Source organism: Phoca vitulina, unplaced genomic scaffold (genome assembly GCF_004348235.1).
Source record: "Phoca vitulina isolate PV1807 unplaced genomic scaffold, GSC_HSeal_1.0 scaffold5, whole genome shotgun sequence".
NCBI classification, from domain to species: Eukaryota; Metazoa; Chordata; class Mammalia; order Carnivora; family Phocidae; genus Phoca; species Phoca vitulina.
In genome coordinates this window covers 45,071,022-45,083,688 of record NW_022589708.1, presented here as the reverse complement: position 1 = coordinate 45,083,688, position 12,667 = coordinate 45,071,022, and the positions used below count along the sequence as shown (strand labels likewise).

At 35.4% G+C, this 12,667-nt stretch overlaps 1 protein-coding gene across 1 annotated transcript in view; it reads right to left on the bottom strand.

Moving 5' to 3' along the window:
• Positions 1 to 12,667, bottom strand: part of DIAPH3 (diaphanous related formin 3) — a 484,064-nt gene that overhangs the window by 182,449 nt on the left and 288,948 nt on the right. The window contains exons 23-24 of the mRNA XM_032402899.1: positions 10,671 to 10,795; positions 2,718 to 2,882 (exon numbers count right to left, since the gene is read on the bottom strand). Coding sequence (XP_032258790.1) covers positions 2,718 to 2,882; positions 10,671 to 10,795 — 290 coding nt within the window. The remainder of the gene's footprint in view (positions 1 to 2,717; positions 2,883 to 10,670; positions 10,796 to 12,667) is intronic.

The following is a 12,667-nucleotide window of genomic DNA, read 5'->3' as shown; positions in this document are numbered from 1 at the left end:
AACATTTGTCAAAAATTTTTGCCAATATTGACACTGTCATCTTTTTAAACATACACTGTCTAAAATTCAAGCAGCATAACCATATTTACCAGAAAGGAAGAAAGAATAAAATTTGTGTGCCAAATTTCACTACCTTGATATAACCACTTCCCTTACAGTCTTCTTTGTGTCTATTTTTACCCAAAAGAAAATTTCCTCTCCAAATTATTCATTTAAATATATTTTTTATATTTAGCTCTAATGAGGTTAATTCAGTACAATGTGCATATGTGTGTGTGACAGCTTCTACTTCTAGGACCCATGTGAACTCTGAAATAGACAAAGTGTAGCTGTCACTCTATTACCCCCCTCTTTTGAATGCTTCTCCATTCAAACACTTTCTCCCTCTGCCCACCACTTAGTAATACAATGACCAAGTTACCCCCAGAATGCCCAAAGCCCTCCAATCCTACCAGATCTTAGGAAAATTGGGAATTAGACTTGATTCAAATGTCAATCTAAATGCTTAAAAAAAGTACAGCCTTGGTTTCATTAGAAAACCCTTCCTATGCCAGTGATCTTATTCGTAAAATAGAACACAAGCTATAAAATGTGAGAAGGAGCACTACATAGCATTTAATTGTACAGGCTCTTGGAGGAAGCCTGTAGGGCTCAAATCCTAGTTCTACAATTTTATAGCCTAATGAAATTAAGCCAGATACGTTCCATCTTTGTGCCACAGAGGGATGGTAACAGTGATAGTTGGAAAACTATTATGAAGATTGACTGAGATAACATACATAAGGCATTTGGAAGAGTATCTGGTTCACGGAACACTCATTATATGATAGGTGTTATTATTTCATATATCTATTTTATACTTTTATGCATAATTGTGTTAAGGGTCCCCAAGACCACCCACCAGTTTGATAATTTGATGGAAGGACTCAGAACCCAGAAAAGCTCTTGTACTCATGGTTACAGTTTATTACAGTGAAAGGGCACAGATTAAAATCACCACTGACTTCTCCCAGAGGAGTTCCATTATTCTAGCAATGATGTGTGACAACACATATGAAGTACTGCCAGCCAAGGGAACTCTCCCATGCCTTGGGGTCAAGAGCTTTTATTGGGAAGGTCAGTCACATAGGCATGGACCTTCCACATGGACAACCTTAGCTACTCAGCCTCTAGCCTCCTATAGAGGAGAAACTGAACAGTGCACTCCAGGGCTTCAGGTGAACAAGAACAGGTACTCACCATAAATCACATTTCTAGCAAAACCTATCTATAGTTTGGTCCAAGGCCCCAGGCATAAAAAAACATCCTTATGAGACAGCGTATTCCACGGGCTTACAGGTTATCTCCCAGGAGCCAATGGAGGGCTAGTATTTTCTTTGAAATATGCAGGGTTGAAATACCTCAAGACTATTAAGTTAATCCTTCACTGCACACTGATTTATTAAACAACTACCATGTGCAAGGAGCTGTGATAAATACTTAATATATATTAGCTGGTTTAATAAACACTCTTATGAGAAAGGAACGAGTATTTCTATTTATATGGGAACTGAGGCTCAGGAAGGTTACATCAGTTCACAGTCACATAACTAGTGTGGAGTCCAAACCTAGCTCTCCCAGACTCCAAAACCTATGCTACTTCCACTAAGCCATGTTGCCTCGTAAGATATAAAAGTTAAATATACTGTACAATATATCACACATATAGGCATATATTTATCAATCAAATCCACTTCTTCCACTTCTGGTAGTGAAAAACTAAAGAATCATTTTGAATTTGTGAAGGGAAAAAACTAAAGCTATGAGCAAATGTGTATTTATTATAGACTAGTTTTCCTTTAAAATACTGAGTTTTTATTAAAGGACTATCTCATAACCAAGTGATTATAACCAAGTCCAATAAATTCAGCACTAAATTTTTCCTGAGGGTAAAAAGAACCACTTCTTTAAAATTCAAGCTTTTTTCTTTACCCTTCGAAACTTTTTAATCCCCACAAACATTTGCTGAAATAGAGAAATGACTTACCCATCTATTAAGAATAACATAATTTTTTGTTGCAGAAATGTATCACCAGTTTCCCCAGGGAGACAAAAATGCTTTCTCACTTTAATACGTGTTCGGTTTTTTTCCTCATCTAATCAGCTAATACTTTTCAAAAGATCTTTTTAATGCCTAAATGAAAGGATTCCACATCAAAGACCTGACCTCCCTATTAAAGTATCTAAAGGAAACCCTAGGAATGTAAAATCCATTCAAAGGCAAATCACAGGTAGCTTATTGTACAATGCATTAAGAAAAGAAAAGGGGGAAAAAAAAGGCTTCATAAAAGCTTCATGGAATTTGGTAAAATTATACCACAAAAATACAAATTGAGCTTAAGTATAAAGAAACAAATTCATAGCCAAAAACATATTACAAAAGTGTTCTATAATTGGCCAGGAGGGGAGTCTTTATGAAAAACTTTAGAATTTGTCACATTTTCAATCAAAATTTCCGATTACAGCTTAATGTTGGGAAGGCCAAAGAGAGCACAAACCGCATATTTTTCAATAGTATTAAAATCTGAAATTTTTAAAGCTAACTTTCAACATCGGGAAAGGTAGATTTTATTTTACTACAGACAACAAGAGTGTAATAAAGTAATGAAAGTAATAATCGATGCGATAGTATAGATACAGACACCTTTTCAAAAAACAAATTAAAATTTTTAACATACCATGAATGTGGTTCTGAAGTTATTCAAGTCATTTAAAAAGTCTTCCACAGACATCTTCTTCACATCAATGGCGTAGTATCCCATCATACTCTGGTATGACTTCTCCATATTTTCATGTAACTTAAAAAGTTTCTCGTATTGTTCTTTTGCACTGATAATAAAGCTGTATGTTATAGTTAAGGGATTCAGAAACTTACAATGTTTTAGAAAAAATAAACAAACCCGTGAGTCCAAAGTGCCAAAACTACCTCTAACAGTTCACTGTTCTTATAACTAAATCTATCCTGTACAGTGGTGAAATCTTAAATTCAATTCCTTAACTCTGTCACAGTTATCAGAAAAGCTAAATATTTAATATTTTTCTTTTACAATTGAGTTTAAGGAAATTCTACTTCCAATTTGTGTATCTATGTTATTCAGATCATGCAATATGATTTAAATTATAGCTCAGTAGAAATTGAGTAATTTCGACGATACTGAAATCAACTACATGGGCACTGAACATACAGGTTAAGTTGGACGACTGGGGTCAATTTCAGGCTCCTACACCTGGAGGTAGATGGCTGTGGGCAGTGCCTTATTCTCTCTGTGCTACAATTTCCTCATCTGTAAAATGGGAATGAGAATACCACCCATTTTACAGGGCTGTTGCGAGGACTAAATGAGTTAATAATGCAAAGTTCTTAGAGAAATGAATAGCACTTAGTAGTAAATGTAATCACTTAGTATTTTTATTGCCCACTTACTCATTTTAAGCTTTAAGTTTCTAAGATCAATCCAAAAATAAATTAAGAGTTACACTAGAAACTTCAAATATTATGTAACTTCATGTTTTAACTTTCCTTTGGAAAATTGGTACATATATTCTATGCATTGCATGTTTTAAAATTATGATCTAGCACATAAACCTGCACATACAGAAATGTTCTTTTCTCATTTATTATGACAACACAATTCAAAGCACACTGATTTTCAGAAGACTAACAGTGAGAATATAGTGATGGCATTAGAAAACATTTTTTAAACCACAGCATTTCCTTCGTAGTGTGACAAATCACTAATGCGGTTAGATATACCATACCTCATTCTAAAAAGATGACTGCTAAGAGTATCATTCACAATCCTCTATGGCTCCTTTAAACTGGGACTTTTAAAGAAACGGAACACATAGAATTAAGCTTATCAAAGCCATCTTACCGTCTCTAATGTAAGAAAATAAACATGTAATTTTTTAAAAAGTCAGTAATAAGAATAACTAGATTCAGACCAAGAAAAGAAAACCAAACATGGAATGTTTATAACCTAAAGGAAAGATCTTCCACAATTTCAAAAGATAGGATTCCTCTGATCAGAGTATCCTCCAGTGGAAGATAAAATAAGGAAACTGATCTGGGCCCTTTATTTTGAGAGAGAAAGAGGCAGCCTTGCTGCCAGATGGGTGGTGAAATCCAAGGGGCATGGAAAATTTCTACCAATTGGAACCCAAGCTCCCCAAAAGGAAAGGCATCCCAGTCAATCACAGCTCACCTGCACCCATGTCTAGGGTCAGACCACAGATCACTTACTACCCTTCTATGCTAGTTCCTTTTTCTCCTTCTTTTCCCTGCCATACAATGCTCTTCTTACTTTTATATATAGTATTTTAGGAAAAAAACGAACAAACTAGAACGTAGGAAGTCTGGATTCTAATGCAAGAGTTGATATTTTTTAACAACCTTAAGAAAATCTATAGATCTTTCTGTGGCTATCATCTGAATAGCAAAATGCTTCCTTATATTTTCTAGAATCTAGATCAGAATAGTAGCAGTGGTTGATGAGTGGTTGATGAATTTATGTGTGGTATCATTTCTTAATGCTTAAATAACAAAAGATTTTCTATAATTACTCAAATCACAAGAAATTGTAACAATACAGCCACACGGGACAGATTTCCAATCACTTTGTCTTAGGAAATATCCATATTCATGAAATATTATAAAGTGAATTTATGTAAATTAAAAAACCACATTTGAAACACATTCAGGAACTAACATTAAATGGACCATATGGTGATTCATTTGTAATGTGAAATAATCATTCCTTCATTTATATAGTAAGGTCAGAAATCAACACTGGCCTATTTATTCAATCTATAACTCTCACCTAAAATTATTTATGTCCCAGATACAGACTATATCCATATGGATTATTTATATATCCTCAACTCTTGTCTAAAAGAGAAACTGTTTTCTGCCTTTGCTTGTCCAAACCTATCATTCAAAGCTTCCTTCAATTCTTCCTCTTCCACAAAGCCTTCTTGTCTCATCTCTATGGCTATAAGTTCGTTCCACTGAACACAGCATTTGTAATCCATTGTAGTCTGCTGGAACAGAGTTTTTCCTTCTAGTCCAATTCCCTACTCGTGCTTTGCTCCTGCCACATTTCTAGAGGATGGTCACCTCTGACGGTCAGCCCCTTCTGTAGATGCCCTGTTCCATCTGCTTGGCTGCATTAAGTCTACTCGCCTGCCACTACATTGGTGCCAATTATTCATTTTCCCCTAGTGTGCCATCATTCTTAAACTTTGGCAGCAAGGGTAACAGCCCTCCTCAAAAGTGCGATGAAAGCCATGGAACTTCCATTCAAAAAATTTCACATCTACGCATTCATACACATATATTTTGGATGTAATGCTAAGGGCTAATAGAGTCCCTGAAAAGTAGGCGTGCTGGAAAACACACTAAGTATACTACTTTAGGGGGTGTTTCTAATTGTACGGTCCTAAAGCTACTCCTTTTCTTCCCCCTCACTGCATGGTAAGGCTTTGCATTTTAATAACAGGCACTTCACAAATATTAGCAATTTTATCCTAATACCTGGGAATATGCCCATTCTCAAGAATCAATTTGGTTGGGGCACCTGGGTGGCTCAGTTGGTTAAGCAACTTTGCCTTCAGCTCAGGTCATGATCCCAGGGTCCTGGGATCGAGCCCCACATCAGGCTCCCTGCTCAGTGGGTTGCTTGCTTCTCCCTCTCCCACTGCTGCTTCTCCCCCCGCCCACCCACCCCCGCTTGTGCACGTTTTTTCTCAAATAAAAAAAATATTTTAAAAAAAGAATCAATTTGGTCAACAGGTTAAAATAAAACTAAGTATTATCCAATAACACTTCTTAAGATTTTCAGGTAGTAATCACAAGTTAATAAAATATTAGAAATATCCTGAGCACTTTTTTTTTTTTTTTGAAGACAGAGCAAGAGAGGAAAGTGCATGGGGGGTGGGGGCGAGGGAGGGAGGGAGATTTTTTTTTTTTTTTTTTGAAGATTTATTTATTTATTTGAGGGGGGTGTGCAGGGGCAGAGGGAGAGGGACAGAGAAACTCAAGCAGACTCTCCTCTGAGTGCGGTGCCCGACACAGGGCTCCATCTCATGACCCTGAGATCAGACCTGAGCTGAAAGCAAGAGTCGGGTGCTTAACTGACTACTCCACCCAGGTGCCCCAAGAAAGAGAATCTTAAGCAGGCTCCACACCAAGCACAGAGCCCAACACAGGACTCAATCTCACAAGAGATCAGATCATGACCTGAGCCAAAATCAAGAGTCAGTCGCTTAACTGACTGAGCCACCCAGGCGCCCGCCTGAACATTCTTAATAAAAATACTACAATTCTATATAAACTAAAAAGATGTGATAGGAAAGAAAACCAAGAGCCAAAATCATGGAAATGACATGGTCTTGTTTTAACAGCTAGAAAGCTTTCTAAGTTAATTTTCTTATCATTGTTATCTATGAAACAATTTGCTCCCAAAGGAATGAAGTGGAGCTTTGAATAACTGGAATTATCCACAAGAATGGTAAAATTGTGATTGAACAGAAACAATTTTGGAAATAGTCAAATTAATTTTCAGTTTAAAATGATTGTCTGATAGGACAGAATAAATGGTTAGATTAATGAGGCACTCTACATCATTACTGATGGGCTATTCTCTCATTAAGAGATGGTGAAACCACCCAGCACAAATACATTTCACATTCAGTCCCATGTCCTGCCCTGATTATTGTGCTTCCCCCAACAAGGATATCTAGTACTTCCCTTAACACTTCTTATAAGGACCAGCTTCAATCCGTCCTCTATGTCTAATACCTTTTATAGATCTTCTTAAGTACTCAGGATCCAGCTAGCCAGGCAGCCAGCCAGCCATTCGGTAAGTATTCACTAAGCTCCACTGCATTCCACTCTTCTGGGCAATAGAGAAAACACTAGTTAACGAGGTAGGCAGAATCCCTGCTTTCATGAAACATACATTCTGGAGAGTGGGGCAGAGAAAAGAAGTAAATGCATGAGAGAGAGTGAAAAGTATGATGATGAAAATAACAGTGTGTGATATTACACAGGCTGAGAGAGGCTAGTTTACGTTGGGTTGTTGGGGAAGTTGTGGCTAAGGACATTGCCTGGAACAACTCGAGTGTAACTATAAGGGCCATGAGCACCAAGTGCTACAGCTGCAGCACAGTGAGACCTCAGGGACGGAAAAGTTCATTACCAAGGTGGATGAGGAGAAGGATATTTTAATCCGAGTTCTAACACTTTGTTAAGAATGTAAATGGAAGATGAGGAAGGGAAGGGGAGGGGAGAGGAGGGAAGAGAGGAATTCAAGAGAAAAATCTGCTACTACAAATCACCCAATTACCCAAACTCCCACTCTTGCAAATGGACACATATTATACATGTTTCACAGATCCCATTCCTCTATTTTACTTTCTAACCACTGTTCAATTAAATAGAAATGTACTGAATTCCTTTATCCAAAAGATGCTGTGTTTTACGCAGTGTGGAATACAGATATAAGACCTAAGTCTTTCAAGGAATTAATTGGAATAGTTTTAGCATCTACATAATAATTTCAGAAGTGCCTAACACATTGTTACATACGAGAACAAGAAAAAAAAGTAAGAAAATAAAGTAGGATTGCAGTGAAGAAATTTAAAGACTATAACATGGGAAAAAGCCAAGTGATTGTAACGTAAGTTGTGACAAATACAAAAATATATAAATGTCTGGCAAAATGATTTTATTCTAAGAAACTCAGGAGATGGAGTAGGAAGAGAAGAAAAGGTAAATCCTGGGCAAGAAGAACTTCAAGGGCAATGCTCTAGGATCTATTTGTTATTTTCCTTAAAATTCTAGTATTCTAGAATCTAAAGTTCAAAAAAAACGAACAGGCACTACATGACACAAATCCTGGCATTTTCCTAATTTTCTCACGTATAAGAGCTAAATGTGGATACTTCACATGTAATAGTTCGCATGTAACTATGTTGATGGACCTGCCTCAATTTGTGTCCCACATTTTTCAAGCAAATATTTACAGTGGAAATAGTCAACTCCAATTATATTTCTGTCCCAGGCTTAGCAACTGGAAAGTAACATAATTACTACTAAAAAGTCAATGTGAATATATGAAATAATTGTACATGCGTTTTAACGGATGTACTAAATTCATATTTTTATACTCAGTAGTATATGTAAATAAAAAGCATGCACTGGAAGAATTACAATATACTATAATTGAATGCTAATAGTGAAATTTCATATAACAAAATTCTATCATTATAATTTAAAACAATTCAATTAACGGATTAAGTTACTAAGTCATGACTGTTCAAATATCTACTTGTAAAAATGTATCCCTAACAAGTTAGATAATACACATGTTCTTCCAGAATTGGCTGATGAACCAAACAATTTGACATGTGTTTCAACTAATGAGCACTAAAACTTAAAACATAAAGTTTGAGCATTAATAACCCAAACTTTAGTTAAATACATTTTTATTCATTGTGCATTTTAGTTTCCGAATTCTTTCATTTTCTAAGATCTGATAAGAAGCTCACAATTGCCATTTTAATAAGATCTATATAAATCCATTTAATATTCAAAATGTGACTTGTTGTCAGTCCTAATTAAAGTAAACAAAGCTCTGCAATGAATGAATTTAATTACTTCGAAACTAGTATGTCTAACCAAGATGAAAAGCAAACGAGTACAATCTAATCTCAGCAAAGAATATTTATGATTATAAGCTTTGTCAATAGCAAAGTGCACCAACTGTTCATATATCTGACTTCCAAGAGATACATGAATGCTAATCAGTTCATTAGAGGCTTCTAGGTTGTGATATTTAGTGACAGGATGTAGTAGCCTTCTTGTCCATGGAGTATAATTGTACTCAGAATGAAAAATTGTTTCCAACAAAGCATCATCCTTCCTGTTTCTGATTTCCTGCTGGTTGCTTTTTATGAGCTGCATACCTTTCAAGAAGCCGACATCATTCAGCTTCTTGTTTCATATGAATACAAGTATGGATAGGTCCTGGGATCGTCTGCTGAGCAGGATTCTACCACCTTCACGCCAAGCTCAGGAATTTATCTTAGGTTATAGGTTCCAGAAACCTGAGCCTCCTAATTAGTACGCTCACAGTGTATTACCAGAAACTGTATGCAAGCAAACCTTTTTCTAAAATGCGTTCTCTCTATAGGGAACAATGAAAGTACTTCAATTAACAGTGCTTAATGATTAAAATAAACTGTCACATATGAATATTTTAACATGATAAAATGATTGAGGGGGAAAAAAAACTAAGGATGATGAAGCTAATGTAACTCCGCAATAACAAATTTAGTTTTAAAAAGCATACTTTGCCAAATGAGAAGGTGCTGCGAAAGTATTCTTTGGATGGGTAAATACAGATTTCACCTTTAGTTTAAAAACAAAACAACAAAAAATACCAAACAAACCTTCTCAAATGTAGTGATAATGGTGCCCTACCTAATAAAAGAAGAAACTGAAGGGGTAGGGAAGATATGAAAGGAAACACATTAGCCTGAACTGATTGTTGCTGGAGTGCATTTTTATGATATTTCCCAAAAGAGACAATGAAGAAAGTTAAAAATTGAACTAATTCACAATTAAGCTGAAAGCATATACAATAAACTCTATGACAAACCAAATAATAATTTTGTGATTTGCTAAATCTCAGGGGAGCAGATATGGAAAGAGGAAAAATAGTTATTTTATTTCAATTATCTCAGTTTAAAATATTAGGAGTGTCTATTTATAAGAGTTCATTGGAAGTGGGTTATCCTATCATATAAAATTCTGAGGTCCATATGGGATTTTAATAATGCATAGTAGTAATACTTTATTATAACACAAAAGATATCAGTCTCTAATCTCACTCAATGGTTTGCAACACAACTCAACATTCATTTCAGGAAATTAAAAAAAAGTTTATTACTTCAATTACTCATTAGAGATTAAACCACAAAGTTAGTGAAGCCAAAGATAATCGAATTCAAAAGAAAGCTTAAATTAAGCAGGACACAAGTCTCATTGACACACACACACACACACACACACACACACACACACACACACACACAGATTTTATTTTGGGTTTGGAGAAGACCTATACAAGTAGTGATCATGACAAATTCCATTTTGATTTTGGAATCAGGCAGTATTTCTAAAGGAAATATTAAAGTTTCTGGAACATAATTTTTTATACCAACCCTTGAAATTAAGCTGACTAGTCATACCAGTTTATAAAATCTTTGTTTCCTTCCTGAAACATTTCAAAAGTATCTAAATCACATCATGATTCAAACTTCCTCAAACTGAGTTTTCACATCCTTTCAATTAACCATGAACATCAGAAGGAAACAGGGCAAATGGAAGGGAAAAGATGAGAGAAAATATCCAAATTGATATTAAAAAAGAATTGAAAGCAGAATACATTTCTGTATTATTCATGATAGGTAAACACAGTGATATATTTCCCCGCAAGAAGGCAAAAGTTAAGCTGCTATTTGGCACTATAGAATAACCACTGGTTATGCAAATAAACCTACAGCATTAAATAAATTATAACTCTAGTTGACTAGTGACGTAAGTTATTTAGATATCAGAAGGATATGGACATCTTTGTCACAAACTTATCATGCAAGTCCTCAGGAGGGGGAAAGGTTTCCAAATCTTTCTCAAGCTGTTGAAGCTGCCTTCCCATCTGCTTCAAATTCTTTTCCAGCGTTTCTACAGAGACTAAAAGAAAGTATATTAAATGCCTTGAAAGGACAAAATTATAATATATAAAAGGTAAAACATTCTAGGAACAAAACATTTGTGCAAAACCTTACAATAATAAAGTAAAATTCTACTAAAGATAAATTTCACTAATTTTTTTTAAACCTTTAGATTTTCAAATGCAAAACTAAAGGAAATTTCATATTTTAAAAAAACGTAAGATGAAATCATTAGGAAATGCTCACATGAACAAACCACATTTAATAGTTTTGTTTAAAATTAGAGCCCTTGACCTCTACACTACAAAATAATCAGTCTATTCAGAAAAAGAGGAGCAAATAGAGACTCTTAAACATTAAACCCCTTTTAACACAATTTTAACATTTTTCAAAATCATGATCTCTCAAGAGGAACCATGAGTATGTGGAAAAGACAGGGAAAAGAGTGTTCTATTGTCCAAGCTAATCTATAACAGGAATGAAAAGGTATCAGAAGCTACTTGAGCAATATGTGGAACAAATGTCACATTTTCTTTACTGGTACCCTGAGCACAATCTGTGTTTATTATCTAATAACAATCTCCCTTCCTTCACGGGGAGTTTCTCTCACAATGCACATGAAGGAACAAATGGTAGAGAGGGCACTAAGGCCCTATCAGAATGTACTGGTCACCCAGTAGGACGTTGAAGAATCACTTCCTAAAATCTATGCATAATTTTAGATGACATCAAGGAAAAAAAATTAACAATATATAAAGATATAGTGACCCAAACCAAATTTGGGGTTCAGATGAATTTTGGCTAAAACTTTTTTTCTTTTACTTCCCACTACTGAGAACTATATGAAATAATGTTTAAAAATGCATATACTAATTCTAAGTATACTACCACGTTTAGGCTTCCAATTAATCCTGAGGAATGGATACAAGTGAGGTTTCAACTGTAAGAGTGGGAATACCTTTGAAAGCAACCTAATGGCCCAATAAAATGGGACTGAGTTAAATATATATATATATATATATTTACAGTCTTGGTTCAATACAATGGAATAGAAGGGAAGCATGAAAAACAATGCTGCGTAAGAACATGGAGTTTTGTTTTTTAAACTAGCTGTATACAAAATAACATTTGCTATTCTAACATATTAATAGCTGTTAACAAAACCTTAACACATTTTGTTGTAAAATCAATTAGCAGGCTAATTTTCAGATACAATTTTTTTTTTTTTTTTTTTGAGAGAGAGCGTGCATGCACACATGCATGAGCAGAGGGCAGGGGGAAGGGCAGAGAAGCAGACTCCCTGCTGAGCAGGGAGCCTAATCTCAGGACTCCGAGACCATGACCTGAGACGAAATCAAGAGTCAGATGCTTAGCTGACTGAGCCACCCAGGCGCCAATGTTCAACGAGGCCAACGAATGAACTTTTCAGAGAGCTGCATATAGTAGTTGTCTGTGCCCAGAGTGATGATATTTTAACCTCCGGCTCCCACTGTAGTGAAGCCATTTTGAAGTTATATTAGGTGCATATTTTATCATTAGTTTTGTGCTACTCATGTTTTCCCTTTCTGTCAGCCTTACATTTAAGACAATAACACACAAAAAAAGAGTACATAAAATACTTCTATCAGCATTTAGTGCATTAATTATTTCAATTTACTTAACTCAAGTGCCCAAATCTCGCTGTACTTTGCTCATGATGGTAACACATGGTTCCTATGCTATGCTCTTTCAGTTTTAAGTCTGTTTGTCAATTATTCACAACCAAGACATCTATTTAATTAGGCCTGGGGTGTTTCATTTACTCTTCTCATTTCCAATTTTTTTGTTTGTTTCTTTCAAAGTTCTCTATCTGCACTACAAGAGATTCCCTTTGCTCTCCTAGTCTATTTGA